Source organism: Leptonychotes weddellii, chromosome 12 (assembly GCF_054177405.1).
Source record: "Leptonychotes weddellii isolate Sample4059 chromosome 12, ASM5417740v2, whole genome shotgun sequence".
Lineage (NCBI taxonomy): Eukaryota > Metazoa > Chordata > Mammalia > Carnivora > Phocidae > Leptonychotes > Leptonychotes weddellii.
This window is the reverse complement of record NC_138380.1, coordinates 89955251-89982485: the sequence shown is the minus strand read 5'-3', so window position 1 is coordinate 89982485 and position 27235 is coordinate 89955251. Positions and strand designations below refer to the sequence as shown.

Below are 27235 nucleotides of genomic sequence, written 5' to 3'. Positions count from 1 at the left end.
CACCTGGCGAACTATGTTTGTCGACCTCTAAGCCATTTAAACCTCGTGCAGACAGAACTCAACATTCGACTGACATACCTTCGGCACACCAATTAATCTTCTTTCACAGAATCCAGCCACAAGGATTTAATTTTTAATCGGTACTGTTAGGCTGAAGTAAGCAGAGTGAGAAAATCAGGTGTCACACTGGAGTTAGAGTATGCCCTACTCGTATTCTTGATAGTTAGATACTCAGAAAACCGAACAGATCACCTGACCACCCCTCCAAGTACACGGGCAACTTTCCAATCCTGTCATCTGAAAAAATACATCCAACAAAGCTTTATCGTAATGGTTACTACAGGCAGGCAGGATTTGAAACACGAAATAAAATCCCTGGAAGGATCCGTCTGGCATATACATATAAATACACACACAGCTTCGGCCATATGCTCACATCTCCTGACCTTTCCGCGCGTCTATAAGAGAAACTTCATTTTCCAACCTTTGTGGGAAATAGCGCTCTCCACTCCACCCGCCCTCCCCAGACAATCGCAACTGACACGGTCAGTGTCTATGAATTGTGAAAGTACGTATCAAACAAGCTGATTATTTCAACAACCGGAAGAATCTGTGTGTGTGTGTGTGTGTGTGTGTGTGTGTGTTGCATTACAACCATATATGTGTCCTCGAAAAGGAGCCCCGCCTACACTTTTTGCGGCTGCTAGGCTCTGGTCAGCACTTAGCGGGTCTATGCAGACTCGCAAGCCCGCAAACCCAATCCCAGGCCCAAAGCATGTTCCTTCCCTGAATGCACCCGGGTTAGGCTCGAATGGAGAAAAATCAGTATCACAGGAGAGAGTTGCTGAAACTGTAAGTTCCTCGCAGAAGGAGGGAGGATTCCTACAATCCCCAAACCCTGACACCAGAAACTAGTCCGTGACCGAACGACTGCCAGATTTATTAGCCCACACACCACCGGCCAGGAAGGACTCGAAAGACTGGCTGGGTGGCTAATGTATTCAAGTTCACGGGCTCTTCCGAACCTTGAAGACAAACACTGGAAAGACGTTATGCACTCGCAGCCCGCCTCGCCACACCCTGCTCCCTGTCCTTTCCAGTATGCAAGCCGCAGCTTTGAACCCAGTGAATCACCGTGCGCTGGTCTTCCTGCTCCTGAGCACAGTCCTCAGGCCCCCCGAGCACAGTGGTGTCAGGGAAGATCCTAAACGATCTGCAGACTCTGCGGCCTGGGTCACAGAGCTCGAGCACACCCACACAACTTCTCCTCGCTATCCCGTGGAAAGCTGAAGAACTCCAAAGGGTCTCAGAAATTAAGAGGCGGCAACTTCGCACCTCACGGCTAGGCAAAGCGAGGCCCAACGCAGTGGTAATTCAGTGTGCATGCCACATGGTGGCCCGGTGGCCCGAAGTCTGAGCTGTGTGTCCACATGCAAATTAGTGGTTATCACCACTAAGGACCGCAATCATCAAGTGCTTATCACGTGCCCCTCCACTTCACATCACTGACTAATCTGTAAGGTAATGACAGGTACGATAACACTGACTTAGCAGTGAGACAAGCTGATGTTCAATGGGGTCAAGGTCCCACAGCTGCTGGTGAAAACGCCCAGTGAGAACGCAGATCCCCTTTCTTTCAGGAGGGTCAAAGTGCTTCTGTGACAAGAACACCCTCGGCCATGCCAGCCTGCCGTGATGGTCATGTGTCTGGCAGTCCTCTAGCCCAGGCCACCCCCCACGGCGCTGGCATGCCCGCTCACACGCAGCTTCCTCCATGACCGGGGCCGAGGGGACAGTGTGGACACCACTCCTGGTGGCCAGCACGGGGGCGGGCTCCTGGGGGCCGATGCGGAATGGGGCCCAGGGCAGCCAGCAGGGACAGGCGTCTAGCTGGGGAGAGGAGTCAAGGAAGGGTCGCTTCCAGAAGAGAAATATTCCATCAACAAGATGGGTGTCCGGACCTAGTCAGGAGGCAAAACAAGAACTGGGACATCTCTAGGCCACGGAGGCTGGGGGGCGATGCGGGGACCCCGGGGGCTGGCTTCCCAGGTGACTCACTGGGTAACCCCAGGAAGACCAGCTTGGGAAGGTCCAGCACCAAGCTGCTCGTTTCCTAAGTTGCACTAACCACGGACCCCACTTCCTAACAGATAGTAGGTCTCGGTACAAATACGTATGCTTCTCCACCCATCCTGCGGACCACGCGATGGGGAGCCGTCCCCACCCACCGGTATTCATCTTGTGATAAGGTGTGCATCTTACGACGGCTCGTGCAAAGCTCCACCACAAGTGGACAGAACATGCAGAAACACAGTGAGCCCACGATTCCTTCCAGCTGTGCCAACAGCTCCTCCCACACCTCCCCAGAGCAGCTCGTGGCCAGGGCTAGAAGGGGCCCAGGATGCTGACAGTAACGGCTGCCAGGGAGGGAGGCTGGGCCATGTCTCCCCGGCCTGACCGATTCCTCCTTCTCACCACCAGGGCCATGGGACGGCCGGAATACTGCAATCCTCCGGGGCGTGGGGGGGGCGGGGAGGAGGGTAAACCACAAAGTCCAGGGCAGATCCCCGAACCAAGGGCAGATAGATAGCCCGGCGGCCAGAAGGCACTGCTTCTACCACCAAAGCAAACAAGCAAAAGAAGTTAAGATAATGATTAATCGCTATCACTGGACTTTGATTCCAGTGAGATTCAGCTGTTTAATCCATGTTTTAGAGAAGTGTCAAATGACTCTATTCCTCCCCTCCACAACGCCGCCCAAAATGGGGGAAGCCACTCATTTCGTTCCGTGACTCCGTTCGCAGAAATTCTAGAACTGGAACCCGATGACCGGTGAAGACCGCCTAGAAAGAGAAAGTCTACAAACTTCCCTTGTGTCTTCGACTGTGGCCTGCCTCACGGTCGCAAGGAAGCGCCCAGAAAGCACCCAAGACTGTGGTGTTCCGTGCGTGGGAATATACAACACAAGAAAAGAATTTTCCACTCCAGAGAAGTCACAGCCCGCCCTGCAAGGACCAAGGACCTCAGCTACACGTTACAGAAAAAAGCGCAGACTCAGTAGTGCAATCTCTATTTGTACTATTAGAAGACAATTGGGGGGCGGGAAGGGGAGAACAGAAACATGCCCACAAAATATCACTCAAAAAAGACAGAATTAATTGCATCTTTGTCTTTCGCGATTTACCGTGTTTCTTCTCCAGACTTCTGGTCCGGACCCCTAATTCTTCCATTACATCATAAAGCAGGGAGACGCTGGGCGCAAGAAACTACGTAAACAGCCGGTCATTCTGGAAGGTTCTCACTTGCCATCAATCCTAAAAATATTAGTCCAAGAACACTGGACTTGAAGAGGAAAAATCCAGGTCACAGTCCCAAAGTCCACCCATTCGCTAGCACTGCCCTTTCAAAAAAGGCAAATTTTTAAAGGCAAATTAGACACCGGGGAGTCTCTATTACCCCGTTCAACATTAACGCTCTGTTTCTGTGATTTTAACTCTTTAAGTGTAAAATCCATTCATTCGACAAACAGGTACCGAGCACCAACTACAAATCTGTCATTGTTACAGGTACTGGAAATGCTGTCGTTAACAAAAGAGACAGGAGTCCCCGCCACCTGAATGTAACCACATCTTTCCAACCCGCTTTGGGAAAGGATTTCCCTGGGAAACAAAGTAGCAGGGGAGGAGATGACATTTTACTACCTCTGGCAGAATGAGTCCCTCCACAGGAGATGCTGAACCTGCTCCCGAGCAGTGGCAAGTGAGGGAGGGACCAGCAGAGGTGACATCGTGAAGAAAGCAAGCGCAAGCTCCTTACAGGAAGGGGTGACCTCCAGCCAAGAGGAGGGAATCCCGCCCAGGACTGAACATCTTGCAAGAGAGGACAGGGACAGGCGTGGGGTGACAGCAAGCAGCATGGAGCGCGGTCTGTGTCGTCGGACGAAGAGAACCTTGGCACAGCTGACGGAGTGGCCAAACCAGAAAAGCGTCCCAGAGGCCAGACACGTTCTTCGTGTGGTTCTGCTCACTCTTGGCAGAAGAGGAGAATTTTAAAACGAGATCTCTGTTTATCAGGCAAGACCGTCATCTAGAGGGCATTCAGCTCTAAGAAGCGCCTAATTTCCAAGGCCTCGGGATGGGGAAAGTCATTCCAGGAGAACGTACTGGGCGATTCCAAGAAATGGCACAGCTCCCAGAACTGAAATGCCCAGGAGAGAGGGGCTGGCTTTCCAGGATGTGGGGGGAAATGGGGTTTCGCCGGAAAGACGGGACGCTCCGCATGAAGCAGGCGGGCTCTGCAAATCTGGAGGCGTCCCCCTTGAACCCGATAAGCGAGGAGCGGGAGCACCCGGGCGGCTTTGGTTTGTGAAAACAGCCTCCTGAGACTCACCCGGATTCATTCTGAATCCAGTTCTTTGGAGTTGGGTCAGGGAAGGAACGGAGGGGAGGTCCTAACCGAGGGCTTATTATTCTTTTTGAAAACTATTTTTCAATGTAGAGAAGTGAAGCGGTATGTTCTGATGAATGCCCCAGGACAAAAAGGGATGCTTGCAGGCTGGGCACGCGAAGGAGGGGAGGCCATGGGTCTGATTTCTATTCTCTCTGTTGATGATGATGATGATGTTGATGAACAACAGCTCCCACTTCCTGAGCACCCAGAAAGCGCCAGGTCCTGGGCCAGGTCCCTCCACAGCCCAAGCTGTTTCTCCTCCTCTTGCCAAACCAGACAAGTAGGTATTTTCACAGATTTCAGCTGGAGATACTGAGGCAGAGCGTCTCAGCTCCCCAGACGTAGGGTGCAGAGTCCGATCCAGGTCTGTCCACCTCCGAAGCTGGACATGTTGCCTCCTTCTTACATTTTAATTTTCTTTTGTTTTTTTTTTTTTTTTCTCACTAAACTTGAGTTTCTAGAAGACTGGAACTTCATGTTCTTTCACTTTGGCTTCACTAACTCCACACCTGGCACGTAATAGGTGCTTAGTAAATTGGCACTGAATACCTTAACAATGGAGTCAGCAGCCTGCATAAATCCAGCTGCCGAATTTTCTAGAAAGTCAGCCAGGCAGCCTTCCCAAACCCTCTGGTGGCTGTTCCTTGGAAAAAGGCCCACCAGGCAGGTGACACACAGGCCACCAGGTGGTTAAATGCCAGACTAATTCCAACAAGGGAGGACACGTGTCCAGGCATGGGGACCGTGCAGGAAGCGTTACCCAGCAGGCCAGAGCCGTGCCTGTGTGAGCCTGCCTGACCCTATCAGGCCTACCAGGTCATCCCTGAGGTCACAGGATGCAATTCTGTCCCCAACCAGGAAGTATACTTGGGGCATCCCTGCCGTGAGAAATCTCTCTCCCTCTGAAAGCACACTCTTCCTCCATGCCAGAGTCTCTCTGGCTTCCCTGGCCCACCATGGATGCAGCTGAGCTTCCCAGGAGAAGACACGGCTTCATACATCCTAAGCCCCCCCCCTCGCTCCACATGGCGTTGCCCACAGAAACACTGGAACAGGAGGAGTGGGGCTTGGTGGGCAGCTGGGCTCTGCACTGGGAAGAGCTCCATTTCCAGAGGGAAGATGAGAAGTAGGGTATGGTTCTCAAGTCATGGACCCCCTGCTCGCATCTCCAGGGAGCACTTAGCCCTTGACAGAGCCTGATTCGGTATCCCCTTGAACAAACTTTCCTTGTCTGCTATGTCCACTGCCCTGCGTGCTGGTCAAAGAGTAATTCGGAGAGACAGAGTGTGCAGGGGGCAGGGGGAGGGGGCGCGGTACAAGAACATTCACTGGGATCGCTTACACAATCCTTACACCACAGCCATGAGCTGCATGCTATCACGCCCATTCCACAGATTAGAAAACCGAGGCTCAGAGAGGTGAAAATACACACCCGGAGTCTCAGAGCTAGTGGTGGACCCTCAGTTCCTACCCCGGTGAGCCTAAAACTCCAACATTCTTTTTAGTTTCCCCCCTGCCAAAGATTAAAAACGAAAACGTGATCCCCGGTCTCAAGGAGCCTAGAAAGAAATGGGAAAGACAGACACGTACTTGACAAACTAAAAAACAAAACAAAGTGTGAGTTTTCAGGAGGGAAAAAAAAAAAAAAAAAAAAAAAACCGCAAGAGAAGATCCAAGGGGAAGCAACTTATTCAACAGGCAGCGGGGGGCATCCAGGAAGGAGGTGACAGCATGGGGGTCAGTGCGCGTCACCTACAGCGATGGAAGGACCCCAAGGTGTCTGGACAAACAGAATGGTGTGCCCACGCTGTGTTCAGAATAAAAACAGCGGCTTCACAGAGAACGGGCAGAGGGCACAGTCAGTGGGGAATATGATTCGGTGTCCGGCATTATTTTTATAAAATACATCCACAGTGATGGAAGGACCATCAGCCTGTGCCCCCATCTCCTCCGGTCCGTGCGCCCACGCCCAGGAAAGGTCAGGACTGTTAGTAGAGTCTCTCCCGGTCAGAACCAAATGCAGAATTGGTGGGTGTCGCTTACCACTGCCTGGCATGTTCCGTGGGAAGCGGTGGACGGCGCCGGGAGCCACCGGGCGGGCTCCTAGCTGCCCTGCCGGCACCCAACTATTTACCCCACTGAAACGTCAGCTCGTCGGAGGATCCCAGAGAGGTTTAGCCAGATGTGTGCGTACAGTGCCCGCCCGCAGGTAAGAACCAGGAGTCTGGAGAACCTGCTCAGAGATGGGAGCAATTCACGGCGGGGCGTATCTAACATCAGCTGTGGCAAGAGAAGCGACAGCGGCAAACTTGTTAACGGACTTCTGAAGGCAGCAGGGACAGTGGCTCGCTTTCCTTATGAAAACCTCCAGCTTGAGATCTGCCTTCGGGGATAGGGTTTAGCATCGTAAAAGAAAAATAACTCATTCTAAAAAATATTCACCTGCAAGGGCTGGTTAACTGAGGGTTAAAAAAAAAAAAACAAGTTAATTTAGGTAAGTCGTAATATAATGGGGAAAAGCATATTAGACTTTAGGAGAGAGCGTGTTCTGGTTCTCTACCTAAGGGAGACCTAAGGATACTCTTTCATCACTGATCTTAATACTGAATTATATCTAAGTTGTACCCACCACTTCCAAAAATGGATTGATACTTCTTTGGATGGACGCAAAGGTCCGTGTGTTCTATGGCCAATAAATTAAAACCTCGCTGTGCACTGCTGTGTCCCCTGGGACTGGCATGGCCTAGACAAGCAACAGATATACATCGAACGAATGTAAGAAACAGGAAAAGTGAGGAGCAAAAGTAAGAAAAGCCAACAGGCTGGAGGAACACAGGACTCACGGGGATAAAGCCCTCTACGAGCGGTGAGCATCCTGACAGCAAAGGAAACGTGAAACATTAATGGGGTCCAATGATCCGCTAAAAGGGAACAGGCCAGCATGGCATGAGCCGTCCGAGCATCAGGAAAGTGAGCCGTAAGAGCTGAGACCCGGGGATCACAGAGGATGATGTGGAGTGTTTCCGTGCCAACGGGGAACTGGGAACGGGGAGGTCCGAGGTTTGCCTGACTCTGGGAAAGATGGAGCGAGCAGGTGCCTCAATGGCTTTTTGTTCTGTCTTCCTCATGCAGACAGATACTCTCCCGAGTGCAAAGGATGGAGCGGGCACAGGTCCAGGATAGGGGAGGAGGCTGCAGGGGGTCCAACCTATTTGGCTGCTTCCGAGGACAAGGAAAACTCAGCCCCTACCTCAAAAATCTCATTTTGATGCACTGAAAACTCTAAGGAGTCGGAAGGACAGGAAGGCACAAGCAGACCCTGGAGGACGGGGGGTAACTCCAGAGGCCAAGTGGGTCGGAGCCCACCGGCTGGGGCCAAACTGGGCTCTGCCACTCCGCAGGGGGTGATCTGGGTGACTCTTCTGACCCCTGGGCCTCAGTTTCCTCCCCTGCAAATACAGGATAACGAGAGTGCCCACCGCATAGCACAGTTAGTTGGATTCACTGGTTAACAGGTGAAGAACCTGTTTTTATAACAGGGAAGTCACCTAAACAGGTACGAAACAGAGGACATAGGCAAGAAACCATGGCCTCCCTTTCTGAAGGTCTGTGATATTGTCATTTTGAATGGATACTGCAGAAGCAGTATTAATCACGTGGGCAAACACGATACTTAGATGTGGCCTGAATGCATTTCGTTTTCCAAAAGGCAAAAAGATGTCACTCTGTGGGAGAACGATTATGGATGGTTTTCCTCCTAGTTTTTTGCCATCTCAGCCCTAAGAAAAGGTGTTTAGGCATGGCGGGAGGGTGAAGGAAATCAAAATCATACTCAACGTCGGCTTCAATATCCCACCAGAGGCCAATATTCGTTACTATTCAGGATTCTGTTGAACACATGAGAAAAAGGACTTTATCTTTAGGGGACAGCATCATTTCCCTAGGAGGGCAGGATGCTAAGAAAGTAAGAGTTACTTTGATGTGTGCACGCGCGTGCGTGCATGTGTAAAGCAGGTAAAATGTTGATGATGTTCTCATGGATAATATAGTAAAAGATGGACATCCAATGAACTATGACAGGAGCTGGGTCCAAAAGCTACAATCGACAGGAGTCTTGCCAGCTAACTTTCTGGTTTCGTCCTCTCTCATCCCACCTCAAATGCCCCTGACACCCCTTAAATGGCACCATGGGAAGGGAAGGTCTTTGGTCACCTGGAATTACCAGAGCCTCCCTCCTGGAGGGTAGGGGTGGAAACTCAGGACCTTTCGGGAACCCACAAGTGCATCTATGGCATGTACGTTCAGGAATTCCTTAAGAAATGATCTATTAGAAACAAGTATGAGCAAGGCACCAGAGCAGAACCTTCAGCACAAGTAAGACATGGTTCTTCTACTCAAGAAACGCACGGAGAAAGGGGGGAACGTGGTCCATAAAGTAACACTTACTCGTAACAGCTTATACAACAGGTACATGCTACAAGAGTCCCCTAAATTACCTCCAAATTTGAAGATGCACGGACATGGCTTCAATTCCAATTTGAGCACTGAGTGACCATCTCAGTCCCTTTGGGCAAGTTACCAAACATCCCTGGCTCAGTTTCCCGATCTGCAGCTCTAACAACTCCACGGAAAACACAGAAGACACACGGGAGGTTTTAGCACGGGACTCCAAGTTATCACTGTCCTATTAGTGTTTTTCACCGTACTTATGCAAGATGGGTATTTGCTATTGGAGAATCTAAACCATAATGTGGTTCCTAAGTCGCCCACGGTCACGGGGCACCACCACTGGAAGAAACAAGAGCCAAGAAATATCTGGCCCCGAGCCTGGCCACCCCCAACATCTGTGACATTGGCCAAGGCTCCCTGCAGGGGAAGATAAAAAACCCTTCATCTTCTCTACTGACCTTCTTTTCTAACTCTGGTCTCTTCCACTTGGCAAACAGATTATCCAAGCCAAGTGCTGGAGTCTGGTGTCTCCACGGGAGCCCCAGGTCCCTGGATGTATGACTCCGGGCGCCATGGACAATGTCTGCAATCCATCTTGGGAGGCTTCACAGTGATGCTCACACATTCCTGTCTCCAAACGGACCTCGGTCCCGAAATGAACACGCACACAAACGACCACACAGCTCAGCCTCAGTGGCAGGCAGGAAGAGCCAACAGAAATAGCTTTTTTTTTTTTAAGATTTATTTATTTATTTGAGAGAGAGAGAGAACACGAGCAGGGAGGATAGGCAGAGGGAGAAGCAGGCTCCCCGCTGAGCAGGGAGCCCAACATTGGGCTCGATCCCAGAACCCCGGGAACATGACCTGAGCTGAAGGCAGATGCTTAACGACTAAGCCACTCAGGTGCCCTGGTCTTTTCCATTTTAAACAAGCTGTTTCTGGGGCACCTGGGTGGCTCAGTTGGTTAAGCACCTGCCTCCTGCTCGGGTCCTGGGATCAAGTCCCACATTGGGCTCCCTGCTCCACGGGGAGCCTGCTTCTCCCTCTGTCTGCCGTTCCCCCTGCTTGTGCTCTCTCTCTCTGACGAATAAATAAAATCTTTAAAAAAATAAAAAACATAAAATGAGAAAAGACCAAACTTTGAGAAACCACAATCCTCTGAAACCTCACGTTATCAAAAATACGGTCAAGAGAAAGCTAAACCCAGAATGACTGTGTTACTAATTCCATCCCTAAGTATAGACCCAAAGGTCCTGAGAGCAGGGACTCCAACAGGTACCATACACCTGTGTCTCCCGCTGCACCATTCCCGGGAGCTGTGGGTGGACGCAGCCCAGTGCACACGGACGGACGGACGGACCAACACGCAATGCGTGTGCACCGCAGAGGAGGATCAGCCACAGAAGGAATGAAACTGGGATACACGCTATAACGAGGATGAACCTCGAAGACCATGCTCAGTGAAATAAGCCAGACACAAAGAAGAAATAATATAGGATTCCACGTCCGTCAAGTAACTAGAAGAGGCAAAATCACAGAGACAGTAGCGTAGAGGTTACCAAGAGCTGGGGTGGGGTTGGGGATTATTGCTTCCATACATACAGACTTTCTGTTTGGGCGACACAGAAGTTTTTGAAATAGATGGTGTTAATAACTGCCCAACACCGTGACTATAACGAACGCCACGGAACTGTGCACTTAACAACAGTTAAAACGATCAATTTGATGTCATGTATGTTTTACCACAATAGAAACATATCTGTAAAAAACTGTCAAGAGCAATTCTAGCTATTATAAAACCACCGACTTTTAAAGGAAAACGCAACCCTTCCTGCAGGGTGTGGCTGGGAGGTGCCTGAAGCATTGCGACGACGATCACACAAAAATAAGCTGCTTACGTTGGAACAAGCTAATAAACAGGAGAGCACTAAATCCTCTCTGCCAGAGAGAAAGAACAGGTCAAGGAAAGTCACAGTGAGCCTTTTGTTTTAAATACCAGGTCCCCTGCAAAGAACCAGCTAAGCTGACCTCAAACAATGGCACAAACCTTCAGGCCTCTAATCAGAGCGTCCGAGGGGGCCCTGCAGATCACAGGAGGCAGAGAACAGCCCCGAACCTTTGTCAGATTCTGTCCTGTGGGCCCAGGGCATCTTGTTAAGAGGAACCCGAGCTGGAACCTGGTGTCAGATGCAAAGTGGGGAAGGGGAGGCTCGGAGAGGCAGGGAAGAGGGCCCCGCAGGGTCGGGGGGTGGGGCAGGGTTCCTGCAACCCCCAAGCCCACTCAGTCCAGACCCGGGGCTGGGGGCGCCACCGGCAGAGAAGAGCATGGTGGCATTTGGACACACTTGACAGAGGGAGGTGTGCCTTCCTAGCCCAATCCCAGACCTCGAGCCTCGGCCACCGCCTTGTCCAGCTCTGTCGCCACATTTCCCATGTGCCATGAGTGTCCGTGGTCCAAACACACACAGCATGCTTTCCCCTGCATGCCTTCTGCCAGTTTTCCTATTTGATTGTTTCTCTTACTTAGAGGGCTTTTACGGGGCGCCTGGGTGGCTCAGTTGGTCAAGCGACTGCCTTTAGCTCAGGTCATGATCCCAGGGTCCTGGGATTGAGTCCTGCATCGGGCTCCCTGCTCTGCGGGGAGCCTGCTTCTCCCTCTCCCACTCCCCCTGCTTGTGTTCCCTCTCTCGCTGTGTCTCTCTCTGTCAAATAAATAAATAAAATCTTTAAAAAAAAATAAAAAAATAAAAAAATAAACCAAGGCTCCTAATAGTCTGCGTGCTAAATGCACTGCAATGATTTGTCCCAGGCCGGAGTGTGCAGGTTCGTGTTTGGAAGGCCGCTGTGCCCCTGCAGAGATGTGTATCTGCCGTGTCCTCAAACACCATTTTTCCTTTACAGTGGTGCTGAGTCTTACTGAGGAAATTCTTTCTTAGCCTGAGGGCACAAGGATTCTCATGACTCATTCTTATTTGAGTAAGTTTTTAGAAAATGCTGTTTTCTACTCGTAGTGATTGAACTGGCCTGAAATTGATGATTAAGGATAGGATGGGGGCAGGGTTCCAGTTCCCCTCCGCCCCTCCCTGCACCCAGCCCTGTGGGTCCTCGCTGCTCTGCTGGGACTTCTCTGAGCTGCACCGAGTTTCCATAAATGTGTGGGGCTCTTTATAACACGTCTATTCTGGTGCTCAGATCAACGCATCCTTGAATCATTAACACGCTTTCCTAACTGTGATGGCTCCTAGAGAAGCTTTGTTATCATTCCTTATGAGCCATCTTGGGCACGTGGCTGGCTCAGTCGGTTGGGCAGTGACTCCTGATTTCAGGGTTGTGGGTTTGAATCCCACACTGTGTATAGCAATGACTTAAAAATAAAATCTTAAAGACAAAGTTAGGAGCCATCTGACAAATCATACCAAAACTGCAAAGTGTGGCCGCACGTGCATTAAATTTAAAGACAAATTTGATAACATGCGACATCTTTGCTAGTTAAGTCTTCTGATTGGCCATCACAGAAGAGCGCTCCAATTGTTTATGTCTTTTTTATGTCCTTCAGCGACAACTTACACTTGGGTGTGAGTCTGTGTTTTCACAGACATGACTAATATTATTCTGTGTGTATGGTGGATGCTCTACACTTGTGACAGGTTACGGAGGTTTCCTAAAGTTCCGGCTTAGCCAGGGTTTTGCTCTCTTCATCTGTTCTGTATTATGTGAGTGGAGAATTGTGTATATTCTCGTGGTCGCTGGTGAGATATCACTTTTCCCCCTTCAATCTTTGAATGTGTCAACGCCTTCACCATCTAACGTTGGTAAAGCATCCTTGCATGATTATAACGAACCCAACTTGGTTATAACATTTGTTTGATGTTTAATTTAAGGCAAAGGGGTAAATCTGACTACCGTTTTACACGGTTGTATGATCATGTGAAATACGCCCATATGTGGATTTCTTGTGCTGTCTCCTGCAGAGCTACAGAGCATGGTAAGATGAGTCGAGGCTCTGGTCTCTATCTCTCCCACAGCTCGTGTAAAAGGAGCAATGATTTGCTCCTTGAAGGTTTTGTGACACTCACATCTGCAAAACCCCAAACATTTTTGAGGCGATGGTACCAGATTATAGACTCCATTCTGCCACTTAATTCCTTATTAAGATTCTGTATTTTGCCAGGAGTCGAATTATTATTTTCACTTTGTTTTCCTCTTTCAACTCTTCCTCCTTATTTCTTCCGAATTCTGTACCTGAAACTTTTGAAAGCTGTCCACACCACTCACAGAGCTATACATTCTGTCAGAATATTCCAGATGCATTCACTGTACAGGAGAAATAGTCTTGGTTTTCCTAGGTAATCTCTAGGTTAGTTTTTTAGGTAATCTCTAGGGATCAGGGGTTTTTTTGTGTGTTTTTTTTTTTTTTTTAAGACTTTATTTGTTTAGAGCAGTTTTAGAGGAGGGGATGGAGATTTCCCATATACCCAATACTCTCCTACAAGCGTGGCCTCGCCCATGATCAACTTCACTCACTAGAACGGTACTTTTTTTTTTTTTTTTAAAACACAGATGTTGACATATCCTAACCGGCCAAAGTCCATAGCTGACCTTAGGGTTCAGTCTTGGTGTTGAATGTTCCATGGGTTTGGACAAATATATCCAGCCTTATGACATCATACACAATATTGCCACCACTCTAAATCCTCTCTGCTCTGCCTAGTCATGTTTTTCCATTGCCACCCTGGCAACCACTGGTCTCGTTACTGTCTCCACAGTTTTTCCTTTTCCAGAACGTCACAGACTTGGAATCCTACTGCCTGTCGATTTTTCACACTGGCTTCTTCCACACAGGACTATGCATCCCAGCTTCCTCCCCGTCTTTCTGTGACTTGATAGCTCATTTCTTCTTAGCACTGCATTGTCTGGATGGACGAGCTTACTTATCCATTCCTCTAATGAAGGATGTCATGGTTGCTTCCAAACTTTTTGGCAGTTAAGAATAAAGCAGCCATGCACATCCCTGTGTAGGCAGGCTTCTGTGTGGACATAAGCTTTCAGCTCTTCTGGGTAACAGCGAAGGCGCGTGACTGCTGGATCGTATGGTCAGAGTAAGCTCAGTTTTGCAAGAAACTGACAAACTGCCCTCCAAAACACCTGTGACATTTTGCATTCCCACCGCCAGCGAATGAGAGTTCTTGTGGCTCCAACATCCTTGTCAGTGTTGCGTGTTGCCATTTTGTTTTTGCGATCCATTCTCCATTTCCCTCGTATTGGCACAGTCACAGGGATGAACTTGCTCATGGTTTTCTTGTGTTATTGTTTGAACTCCCTGGCGTGCTCTCCATGTGGTTTTCCTGCACGCCCATCTTCCTCAAGAGTGTCTGTGCTGAAGGTTTGCAGTTTTGGTAGATTTTACAAAGGACTGGGTTTTGGTTTTGTTCCCACCTATCGATACTTTCTTCATCATTCCCCTAATTTCTGATCTCAGTTTTTGTAACTGTTTTCTCTACATTCCTTAGCATTCTTCATTTGTCATGCTCCTAATTTCCATTTTTCTGCCAAGATTACAAATGGGGTCTTGAACACTTTAAACAATTTTATACCTGCAGTACATGTATTTTTCACTCAATTCTAAATGACTGGTACTTTCATTGTGACTTCCGCTGTAATCCACGAGTGGGGCAAAAGTGTGTTTTAAAGTTTCCATGCACATGTTTATGTGTTTTCGTTTTGAACTTTTTCTGTTGATTTCCAATTTTACTCACTCTGGATCGAAGAACGCGGCTTGCATGAAATAGATTGCTTCAAATTTAGTGCAAAAAAATAAATTTAAAACATAAAATAAAATTTACTGCAGTTTCCCATACGTGGTTGACTTTTTAAAAAGCTACATAGATTTTAGAAAATAATCAAGAGTCTGCTGGGTGCAGGGTTCTATATGTTTCTACTAATCCGGGCCTGTTAATACTGTTACAGATACGATTGGAATGACTCTGACATATTTTGCATTTTCTACCTGACAACCTTTTTTATTTTTCACATCTTGTTTCTCTTCCTTTTCTATTGATGTTGGTTGTTTTTATTAAATATAGATTCCCTTATATCTTTTTCTGCTAGATTAGAAACTATGTACGTGTATTGTTTTAGTAATTAGTCAATATTTTAGTTGCAACTAAGATTTTAAAATATGTAACTAAGGGGGCGCCTGGGTGGCTCAGTTGGTTGAACATCTGACTCTTAGTTTCGGCTCAGGTCATGACCTCAGGGTCATGATATCGAGCCCTGTGTCAGGCTCCACGTTTGAGATTCTCTCTCTCCCTCTGCCCCCCCCCCAAATAAATAAATAAAATCTTTAGAATACATAACTAAGTGTACATTTTTTCTAATGCAGTCTCAAATTGTTTTACACTCTACTTCTCCTGAGTCTTATTATATAATTGCTCATGGAAAAAACCCTAAAATGGTATTATGATATAACCACACAGAGAACAAACCTCAACACACACACACACACACACACACACACACACACACACACTCAGGGCGTCTAATTATCGGAAGTTCAGTTTAACCTTCATTTAACAATTCATATGGAATTGACCTTGTGACATGTCGTCCCTTTCTCTGCGCATTACTGTGTCCCCTACTCGCTGCTTTGCAAGGCATTCACGATCTTCTTTCTAAAGTACAACTTTCAATAATCTTTCAGAGAAGGCCGACAGTAACAAATTTTCTCAATCTTTGCCTGAAAAAGCTTTCTTTTGCTTTCAGTTCGTGTTGGTGTGAACCTGCAGATGGACGGTCGCTTTCCCTGCAGCGCTTTGAGAACACCCGCGTTAGCCTCTGGCACTTGCTGGGCACACGTGGGCTGCCCGTCCGAAGGTCGTTCAGGCGCTGGGAAGTCTGCATTTTCGCCGCAGACCTTCTCTTTGCCTTGGATTTCTGGAATCTTCCTAGATGCTTCCCAATGTGGATTAGTCTTCCCTTTTCCTCTTGGTTTGTTGAGCCCCCTCTGGGGACTGACTGTCCAGTTCTGGCCAATTCCCACCAGGCTCTCTTCAAATCCCCCCCTTCCCTCCCCACTGCACGCTCCAGGACATGTGAGTGTGTGTGTCCAATGGCCCGCTCGCATTTCCCAGGTCTCTCTGTGCTGTTAGGAGGTGATGCCAACTCATTAATTCTCCTTAGACTGAATCCGGAACTTTGAAAATGCCAATAACTATGTATTTCACTTCTAAAACATGGACCCCAACCCCCCCCATCGCCCCACTGCATTTCGGTTTGTCCTTTAGGACACCGTGCTTTCATCCACCTCCCTGAGCAGGACACGCACACTTCCTTCAAAGCCATGGTCAGACCCATCTTCGCCGCATGTGGAAAGCAGCGGTCTGGTGATTCTGGTGGCTCTATTTCTCAGTGTGTAGGGACTTCAGTTTGCAGACTCTTTGGGGGTGGCTTGTGCTCTGCCCCACCCCGGTGTGGGGATGGAGCAGGGCGCTCAGCACCACTGCTGTCTCTCGGAAGGCTGCCTGGGCCCTGCCAGCCGTGCCTGGCTCCCCGATCTGAACTGCCCTCCATTGCTGGTGTCTTCTAGAGCCCGGTGGAAATAAGCATGGGCACTGCTCACTCTCTAAAAACATCTGTCCCGTGGCCCACCTGCATGAGTCCTTCTGTTTTCCCTGTTCAACATGCAATGTGTGCAGAATTATTGAGGACTGGAGGGAAAGGTGTTCGAGGTCACGGGTGGAGACGCATTCACTCGTTCCCTTTGGCCCTGCTTCAGGTGCTGGGACGTGCCCGATTCTCAGCTTCAGCAGCCGGCATGTAACTGGAGCAAGGAAGGGAATCCGCTCTGTTCTGCATGAAGCCCGCTCCACCTTCCGTGCTCAACCCTCATGGCCACTCACCGAGCAGCTGTGAAATCCATGGGATACTTGAACGTACATCTTAGTTTTAAACCTTAAAAAAGCTTTAAGATTTACTTATTTATTTATTTATTAAAATTCTTATTTATTTAACAGAGAGAGAGAGAACACAAGCAGGGAAGAAGCAGAGAGAGAAGGAGAAGCAGGTTCCCCGCTGAGCAGGGAGCCCAATGTGGGGCTCAATCCCAGGATCCTGGGATCATGACCTGAGCCGAAGGTGGACACTTAACTGACTGAGCCACCCAGGTGTCCCAAGCGTTAAGCTTTAAAAAGTTCTTTCCGGGCGCCTGGGTGGCTCAGTTGGTTAAGCGACTGCTTTCGGCTCAGGTCATGATCCTGGAGTCCCTGGATCGAGTCCCGCATCGGGCTCCCTGCTCGGCGGGGAGCCTGCTTCTCCCTCTGACCCTCCCCCCTCTCGTGTGCTCTCTCTCTCTCATTCTCTCTGTCTCAAATAAATAAATAAAATCTTTAAAAAAAAAAAGAAAAGTTCTTTCCATGTAATTTTTTTCTAACTTTTGGATTAAAGCATCAACATAGATTTTTATATGAACATTACCACCCAAACTTCAATTATTTCAGTTTAAATGAGACCCCTAGTAATCAGTGAAATGTAATCAATTAAAATGTTCCTAAGTTGCAAAGCCAATATTTACAAATCGGGTTTTTTTCTTGTTGCAAGGGTTCTCAAAGATGACCCTAACATTATGCTCGACACAGAAAATCCCAACTGTTTGACACGGCTTCTAACACTTGAGAAAATAAATCTTTGACTTCATGGGAAGCTCCCAGCTCTTATTTTTTGCTAAATTTCAACCTCTTTCTGATTAAGCCATTTTAAAAATCCTATTATCCTAATGCCTTCCAGCTCTAAAGCCTACAATGTATTGTACTTAACCTCTCCAGTAGTCCAAACCATGAGCTGAGCTGTGGGCATTTTTCCTGACCCCTCCCCCCCAGTCAGACTGCTTCCCTTCCCAGGCTGCTCCCTAACCCCCGCCTTAACAACGCGTGCACCGTTGGACCTAATTTGCTTTTAACCCCTGTCCTTTCTTTCCCATGATGATCCCATCAGAAATTAATAGAACAGGAATAGAATCACAGCAAGGCAGAGAACTACCAAGAGCACAGACACACAAAACTAGCCTGAGTGCAAATATACACACGCCAACATCAAGAGGACTGCACCACGGAGGAGACCCCGACAGGTAACGTCAGGTTCCCCTCATGTTGCATCCTGAGAGAACTCATGTGGAACTGATTCTGAAGTTCTGCTCACTGCGGTTGGCTCACAGAAGAGAAATACAGGTTTCCCCTCACTATTCGGAGCTCAGCGTTCCTGTGAAACCTTTCCTAAGCCGAAACGGTGTAAGACAAAGAAGCAATTACCATTAATTCAGAGGACAAATTTGGGGAGCGTTCCAAGAGCCAAAAACCACCTGTCTCAGCCTCCTCTGATAACGGATGAAGAAAAGACCTGGAGATAAACGGCAGGTGCTCACAGCTCTGACGCTGGATGCTGAAATGCTGAGCGCAGCTCAGGGGGAAGGGGCTTGGCGGGGCCGCCGTCCTGCTCAGCACCCGCTGCCTCTAGAATGGCTCTCTGCAAAAGCAAGGCTGAGTCTTTCTTTCTTCCTTTTTATTTTGTTTAGTATGTTGTTTATTTGTGACAGAGAGAGAGAGAGCACAAGCAGGGGGAGCGGCAGGAAGAGGGAGAAGCAGGCTTCCCGCCAAGCAGGGAGCCCGATGCAGGACTCGATCCCAGGACCCTGGGATCATGACCTGAGCTGAAGGCAGATGCTTAACCCAACGAGCCACCCAGGTGTCCCAAAAGCAACGCTGAGTCTTTCCTTCTAAAAGCGGAAATCCTCTGGATTTCTTTAGGTGAGCAAAAAACAGGTACTAAGGTAGGTCTTTCGTGAAAGCAAAGTAGCGTGAAACAAACTTTCAAAAAGGAGGGGATGCCTGTATATCAAGATATCGCAACCACGTTTTGTTGCTTTGTTTTGTTTTCTTCTGTTTAAGAATTTGTTTTCCTTACAAGAGGAAAAGAGCCGAGGTCAGAACCTTCTCACGTGAGTGCCAAGAACAGTTTCGCAGAATACGGAGTCCCAGCACTGTGGCAAAGCTGCAGGGGGGCTCATGGCATCCGTGACACCACGTTTTTGTCATTCCTTACCCTGGTGATTCGTGAGCCGGTCCGGCGGGGCAGGGAAGCCAGGTCCTGCCAGATCTCGTGGACTGAGGGGGGGCGTCTGTTCCACCTGGTCCTGGAAAAGGCGGGAGCACAAAGGCTTTGGTCAAAGGAAGCACTTCACTCTTGTCCACATCCACCCTCCCCCGCATGTCCTTCTTCCTCAACTTCTTACTTCACTGTATTCACCTTCTTGGTTTTTAAACGTCGGTTGTTTAAAATACACCATATCAGGGAAGTTAATCGTGGAAAGGGGCCACCTGCTTAGCAAGGGCATCAGAAGAGAAGTTACTCTAGGTCTCTGGCTTAAATTGCTTTGCCTGAATAGCAATTCAAAAAGAATTATTATCAACTGTTGGATTTGAGCACGAAATATAAATAATTAGCATTCCACAGAGCACATGCATTTTCTGCAACAATTACTGGTAATCAAGCCCTAGGCGGTCTGTTATCTGGTACGGAAACATCCAGAGACTGCTTTATAATTGGCCCCCTCTACAAAGCAGAAGGGCCCAGCGGCATTTTTTTTCTTTCTTTCAGATGTCAGGATGAGGACAGAAATTTTAGGCAAAAGTTAAAACAGCAATGTTACAATCAACTCCACAACTCTAGGGAAAAAACGTCTTCGTGAAGATTATAATCAAGCCAATGAAAGACAGGTTAAAATGCGGGAAAAGAAAATGGGCCTTTTCATATTTACGCACTTAGAATACTAGCAGGGATTAACGTGGGGTGGAAAGAGGTCAAGTTTCGCTTTCAGATTTGAGAAATTCTGAGATTTTTACACTGCACGTGGATTACCTCCATAATTAGGTCTTAGAACTGTGTCTGCAAGGAACATCTACTATCGGCACAAAGAGCAGGCAACTCGGCGCCTCATCCCTTCCTATGCAAAGGGACCTCTTGGTACCGCCACCTGTCTCAGGTGGAATATTCCCCAAGCTGTGCCGGGCTGGACTCCCAATTTACAGCTGGGGACACTCAGGCACAGGAAGGTTATGTCCACCTTACTGCCCCCTGCCAGGAAGGGGCAGTCCTGGTATTAGAACCCAGGCGGTGGGGTTCAGAGCCCACGTGCCTTCCCACCCACGCAGCCCAAGAAACTCAGAAAAGTTCATTCATTTTGACAAGTCTCTCTGTCACCTGAATGCTCCCCAGCAAGCAAGTGGCTCTCTGTCCAGAGCCTCAGCCTGGGGTTGTAGAAATGGATGGAGGATACTCTACTCCCTCTGCTGTGTGAACGCCAACCTGCGTGTGCACACACACGTGGGTCTGGTCCATGCTGTGCGGGGGGGGGGAGGCGGCACTCGCTAGAGCTGGGGAGGCAGAGACGGGGGCACTGGGGAGAGAGTCCAGAAGGGTCAGCTCCCTGACATCTACCACTCAGCAGAAGGGAGCTCAGTCCCTGAGACCACAGTCACACTTGCCCCCAGAAAATCTGAAGAAAACTGATCCAAGCCCCAAGGTGTGAGAGGGTGTCTTCACTGCTTGTCTCTGTCCAAAAAAATAGCTTCCTTTTTGATTTTTAATCATAGACGTAATACTTGCTAACTCTGAGAACGTAGATGCTAAAGAAAAGCTTAAAGAAAAAACTTCAAATGAACTTCTCTTCTTCCACCCTTGGATGATACCCTATCAGTTTTTGGTCTGTTCTTCCAGAGATGAGAAAAAATGCACCAACGTGGTACGTCTGTGGGCAATGTTTGAATTACTTATGGAGAATGTATAGGTTCCATTTGGATCGCGTGGGGGTTATAAGTGATCCTGATTTAAAAAAAAAATGGATTCATAATCAAATGACACATGTTACTGAATTTTAGCCTATCTTTCTGAAATTTCCCACAGCAACAAAGCATCTGCATTAGCACTTCCAAGCCCTGGACCGCTCCACTGGGTGGGCGAGCAGCGTGACTTCGGAACCCATACCCTACCAGTGAGCAGGTGGTTAGCGAAGAATGGAAGTTTCTGGTTAGGAAAGAGGAGAGGAGCTGGTTTGCAGGACACGGAGTCCGGAGGCAAGAGCAAACCCACCAGGAGCTCTGCGGAGGTGCTGAGGACAGAGCTGGGTTGTCAGGGTCAGCGCACGAGGTGGTACCTCCCAGACCCCCAAATGCAGTGCAGCACCTACTTCTGAGGTCACCCCAGCTCGTTTCTGCAATCCTCCATGCAATCGGCTCTTTACCATCCGGGATAAATATTTTTTCCTTCTTTTCCAAGTTTTAAAACAAGCAGGTCAATTTTTGGAAACAGAGCAGACAGAAGTACAATAAAAATGCGCCTGAATCCCCTGACGGTAGGTAGGGTAACTGACGGCACTCTCGGGGACTTAGCACCTCTAGACACCATGGAAATCACACAGTGTGAATGATCCGGGGTCCTGCCTCCCCCTCCCCCATGACCTTGACAAGATACAATTTTAAAACCTTGGTAAGTATTTTTTTCAGATTCTAAACTACTCTAGTACACACTTGTACCAGTTGCAAGTTTCAGACGGCGTACTAACAATCCAATCAACACCTCTGTGCATAAAACCCTGTCCGCATTTCTGATTATTCCGGATTATCTTCCAGACCCCTGGAAATTGAACCACTAGACCAAAGGTTTCACACGTATTTTTCTCTGAGCTTAGATACATACTGTCAAAATCCTGTTCACGCAGTTTACCCTTCCACCCAAAACAGAGGAGAAGTGCCCGTTTCATAATATCTGTGGCAGACTGAGACTGGTGATCTTTCTGGAATTTTTTCTTCCCAATCCCAGAGGTAAACTGTGGCCTCGGCCTGTGGTTTTCAGTGCAGGTCTCAAATACCGAAGCTGACCATTTTCCAGAGCTTCTCAGCCCTTTGTCCTTCTTCTTTTGGACTACTCTCTGATGGGTCAGTGGGACGAGTGCCCGAGGGCACCAGGGCTTTCCAATCAAGCCAAGCCTACCGCCACCCCTCGGGAGCTGAGCCCCCCTTGGGGCCAGTTCTCTGGAGTCTGACTCAACTGACTCATCTGTAAAATGGGTTCGATGACCCCCTCTGGGATTGCTGGAGGCTTTATTTACAACACCAAGTGCAAAGCCAGGGCCCGAGGCCGGGCAAGCACTCGGCCCATGGACGTGGGCTTCCTCCACCCCCTGGAAACTCGTGTTTGTGCCTCCATATTCCTCCAGAATGAGCTCTTGACATGTAAGAAACTGTTTGCTCGTGTCTGTTGCAAACGCTTTTCCCAGCTTGTCTATCTGCAGTCTTAACTAAATTTTTGATTCTCAGAAGTGTAACTCATCGTAGGCAAGTTTACTGAACTTTCCTTCTCGGTTCATCGTGGCAAGATTGATGACTGCCTTCATCCTCTCTCCAGGAAACTGGAGAGCGTCCGTGTATGTTTTATTCTGGTCTCTTTTCGACGTGACGTATTCCTCGCTCATCTCGCTGACATTTATACTGGTGGACGGGGAAGAGGTGAGACCATTACCTGGCCCCCCGCTCACTCTGCCCTTTCTGCCTGAGCCTGAAGGTCACCTTCATCCCACCTTATAATCTCCATACCCACGCGTGTCTGAGCCTCGGCCACACTCGTGCGTGGGTCCCACGGATCTGCCCGTCCCGAAGCCATGGCCACGTTCTCCATCTTCACGGCTTCCGACACATTTTCGTTGGCACCCACTTCCCCTCTTGCTTCTTTTGCATGGATCCCTCTTCCTCGAATTGTCTCAAGGTTTGCTTAAATTATTAAAACTTCTCTTCTGGCATATTTCCTTACATATAAGTGAGCCATTACTACCCATTATGGACATGGATGCTGGTTGTGGACCATCTGGTTGAAATCAAATGGCACGTACATCAGCAGAGTATAAACCAAGGGTCCAGCCTCCCTGTGCCTCAGGCCCCACCCAGCCTGTCTCTCTGGGAACAGACAAGCCCCCGGGGTGTCTCCTGCGCAGGCTCAAGCCCAAATCCGAGACCCCGTCGCCCCCTCCACGTGCCACCGTCCCTAAGCACTCCTCTCGTCAGTGGCAAGCAGACCTGACCCCACAGAGACATTGATTTAGAAGACAAGGACCTTCCAAACCTAATTTAGGCAACCTTGTCACCAGATTTAGCAAATGCAAATACAGGCTGTCCAGCAAAACCTGAGTTGCAGATAGACAAACTAACCACTTTTGGGTCTAAGTCAGTCTCAGGCATTGCATGGGACTTGTCCAAAAAAACATTTTTGTGGTTTATCTGAATTTAACTGGGCATCCTATACTTCATCAGGCAACTCTGTACCTCAAGGACCGTTCAAAATCCGACAGGTTTGCGTGACAAATTACAGCGGTAAGAACAAAATCTCGACGCGTGGCTCGTTTGTTCGTATATAAGACTCCCAAGTCAAAAAAAAAAAAAAAATGTACTTTAAAGAATTCAACAGGTGGAAGCTTCAGACAAGAATCCTATTATCCTGGGGGCGCCTGGGTGGCTCAGTCGTTAAGCGTCTGCCTTCAGCTCAGGTCATGATCCCAGGGTCCTGGGATCGAGCCCTGCATCAGGCTCTCTGCTCCGCGGGAAGCCTGCTTCTCCCTCTCCCACTCCCCTTCCTTGTGTTCCCTCTCTCGCTGTCTCTGTCAAGTAAATAAATAAAATTAAAAAAAAAAAAAAAAAAAGAATCCTATTATCCTGGGAAGTGAGAAAGGACGCAATAGTAGGAAACTGCTAGTGTTTGTAAAATAAAGCCCGGGGAGAAGCAAACCACCAGTGCAGGGGAAGGTCAGGCGCAACTGTCCCTCTTGAAAGGCAAACAATGGCACTCGGCCAGGCTCAGGGTCACGAAAACTGGGACAGGAGTAACAAGCCTGTCCCTATGCCGGCGTGGTCTCTGGGGGCTCTTTTTTGTTTGTCCGGGTGGGTTTCCTGTTCCAGGTTAGTGAGCCTCCCCATAGGGTCAGGAGCAGCACTATGGAGCGTCCTCCTCTGCAGGAGGCCCGGGGCCTCGCTGGGGGCCTGGGGGGTGGGGGTCCAGGATTCTTCTCCAAGGTGGCTGCTCGCTGCTAAGGCTGCTGTAAACCAGAGCCCTTCATTGCTGGGCTGTCTACCTCTAGGGAAGGCGGGGAGCCTGGAAGAGCCCTTAATTAGCGATGCTGGTCACTTCACTATTTGGTGCTGACGCAGATATTATGAAACGGGCACTTCTACATCCATTTGGCTGTAGAAATACTTCCCAAAGTCAGAAGCAGGCATCCAGTGGAGCAGGGCAGAAATGCAGCCTCCATTAATACGAAGAAGAGCGGTACCCCCTGTAGAATGACCTTGTGCGGAGTGATTTCCTTCCGCCCACACTAAGCCCTGCAACGTGGGGGGTGGACGTGGGGGGAATGACCCTGCAGCGGCAGCCTGGGCCAGCATGCTGGTCCCAGAGCTCCCACAGGACTTGGCGATGGGGCACAGGGAGGGGACGAGGGACGGCTCCTCCAGCTGGGCAGTGCTCTCCTCTAGAAAGTTCCTTCTTGAGTCACACTTCTGGGGGTTACATGAATGCCCCCCCACCTCGCTCCTTCAGACCCCTCCAGCCCCCTCCCTGAAGCACTTCCTCCCCTGGCAGGAGCGTGCCCACGGTACGCGCTCAGTGAGACCCCTGCCCAGGGAGGCAGGTGCTGACCCTCCCTCGCTCGGCTAACGAAGAACCCGAGGTTTCAAAGACCACCCGGAAAAGGTGCCTCGAGCCGGGGTCTGAACCCAGTGGGCCTGGCCGTCAGGGTAGCAGGAATCAATGGGAGGTCAGACCTCCAGGGGGAACTGCTGAGAAATGCAGACTCCCAGGCCTGCGGGCCTGCAAGGTCCTGACTGCAGGGGTGGGGCTGAGTCTGAGCACCTCACCCCAGGTGATTCAGTTCTACTGAATATTCCGGGGGGCCGCCTTCCTACCCTGGCTTCCCTCCAGCTAGAACGCACAGCTCGCAGCAGGTAGGCCACCCCATCCTGCTCTGCCCGGGGATTCTTCGCTCTCTGGAATGTTCTCTCCCTTGCCCTCCACACGCATGAGGCACTCATCTTCAAGGCCTCGCTGGGAAGCCAGCTCCTTCTGGAGCTTCTCTGACAGCCCAGATGAAAACGGTCTCTTACCCCTCCTCCCGCCGCGCTCTTTAATTCAGTGTGTGCCCCTGCCCGCTGACGTCCCCAGACGCGGGGCAGGGACACCTCCACCCCCCCACAGTGAGGTGGTGAAGGTGAGGGCCGGCTGGGAGGAAGGCCATGGAGCCCAGCAAGAAGAGTGGAGGAGACGCATCATGACCCGGCCTGGGCACCCATGGAGCCAGACTCCACACGCACAGCGGCGGCAATGGGGACGTCGAATACCTCATTGCCCACACTGGCTGCCAGACAGCACAAGCCGCCCAAGAGGAACACCGCTCTCGAGATGGAGAATGTCCGCCGGGCGGTTTGAGCCGTTTCCCGATCTAAAAACGCAGGACCGACGCAGGCCTCGGGGAGCGGGTGGGGGGCTTCAATGAGACAGGAGCGTAACAGTCAGCACGGAGTCTGCTGGGGAACAAAGGGGAGCGTACGGCAGAAGGCCAGACTCCGGGGTCCAACCCCAGGCTGCCACCTGTCAGTCAGCTGTGTGACTTCATGCATCTGTGGGCGTCCTCGGGGCCGACTGGCGGCTTCGTACGTTGGCCCGGAGGAATAAATTAAGGCGCTCTAAACAAAGGGCTGATCCAATAGCTAAAGGTTCCAGGCCCTGAACAGCAGGGACAAGACAAGGCGTCCCTAAGAGACATGTCTCTCTAGTGGGTGTCGGGGCTGTGTCCTTGGTCCCACCCAGCGCACGACCTTTTCAGGGGAATAAAGGGACAGAAGGCGCCCTTCTTTACCCTGCTGAGAAAATCAAAGATGAACACCACAGAGAACAGAACGAGGGGGTCTGACGTGTCTTCGACCAGCGAGAATGTTCCATCAAAACCTCCAAGCCGAAGTCTTCATGCAGATAAACCACCCCCACACACGAATACCAATGCATGAGAATGCTGCGGGCGGGGTGCAGGGACAGCCCAGGGACGTGGTGAAGACAAAGCCACATGGGGCTGTCCCGGCACCCCCACACCCTCGCCCGCAGCGGCCCTGGCCAACCCCACTGTCGGGCAGGGAAGGACAGAACAGCATGGGCCCTACCCTCTGGGGCCCAGCAGCTCGCTTTCCCTCCAGGCGGCCCCCTCCTGCCCCCTGCAGCCCACCGCCCGGTGGAATCCTATTCCACCTCTGACACACAACAAGCCGAGGCTTCTGAAGGTCAGTACTCAAGTACAATCACCAAAGCTTTTGTCGTTTGATAACAAAACGCAGTTAAAGTCGTAGAACAAATCAGAATCAAAATCCACTAAGCGATGAGCTTCCCGCCCTAGTGAAGAACACATGACTGAAGCATCAGTCCGCGATTCTAACCGGGGAAGCGTTGTCTTACAATATCACAGATTCCCTGACGCCCAAAGCCTACTGGGTCAACCCTGTACGCGTCTTCCTCTACGACCTCCAAACACGCACAGCGGGGTGTGACAAAGATTCCCCGTGTAGCCTCCTCCCAGCTACAATTACTCATTTTTATGAAACCTTACTAGGTTTGTAGTAATTACTCACCACGCCGGCCCTCCTATCTAGGAGGGAGAATACTGCCTTCTATTTCAACGGTATCATACGAGCCGCTGAGTCACACAGGAAAATACCTGGACCACCACTCATCAGAGCAACAAAAACCTCTTCTCCAAAACAGTAAGATGCCAAGCACAGCAGGGACAAAACCACTGCTGAGAAAACCACCAGACTTTCACAAAAACCTCATCGCACCCAAGTGCCATAGACCTGAACCGACACTGCCCTGTATTTACCATCTTCAGACACTTCTTTCTACACAACGACCTCTAAGTGCCCGGATTCTTGACATTACGAGCAAAAGTAGTGTATGAATCACCTAGCTTTAAATTCGATCACCCACTCTACAACGCCAGGCATGGAAACATCCATTTCAGTAATGTGAGGGAGAAAGGAAGTCCACCAATCTCTTATTTTCTTTTGAGCAGCTCTACTGAGATATCAGTTACCTAAGAGAACTTCACCTGTCATATTAAGTGTGCAATCCAACGAATGTTAGTGTAATTACAGTATTTGTACAACCATCACAATCTAAATTTAGAACATTGCCATCGCCCGCCCTACAGAGAAACCTCGTGCCCAGAGCCTGCTTAGCTTGACAAATGGTTTTCCCAAAATAA

At 49.6% G+C, this 27235-nt stretch overlaps 1 protein-coding gene across 6 annotated transcripts in view; it reads right to left on the bottom strand.

Annotated features, from left to right (window-relative positions):
• The window catches only part of GRB10 (growth factor receptor bound protein 10), a 175309-nt gene that overhangs the window by 70873 nt on the left and 77201 nt on the right, over nucleotides 1-27235 (bottom strand). For all 6 annotated transcript variants that reach the window (XM_081800821.1, XM_081800818.1, XM_006736158.3 and 3 more), the window contains one exon: nucleotides 18991-19081. In XM_081800821.1, the coding sequence (XP_081656947.1) occupies nucleotides 18991-19081 (91 nt within the window). The remainder of the gene's footprint in view (nucleotides 1-18990; nucleotides 19082-27235) is intronic.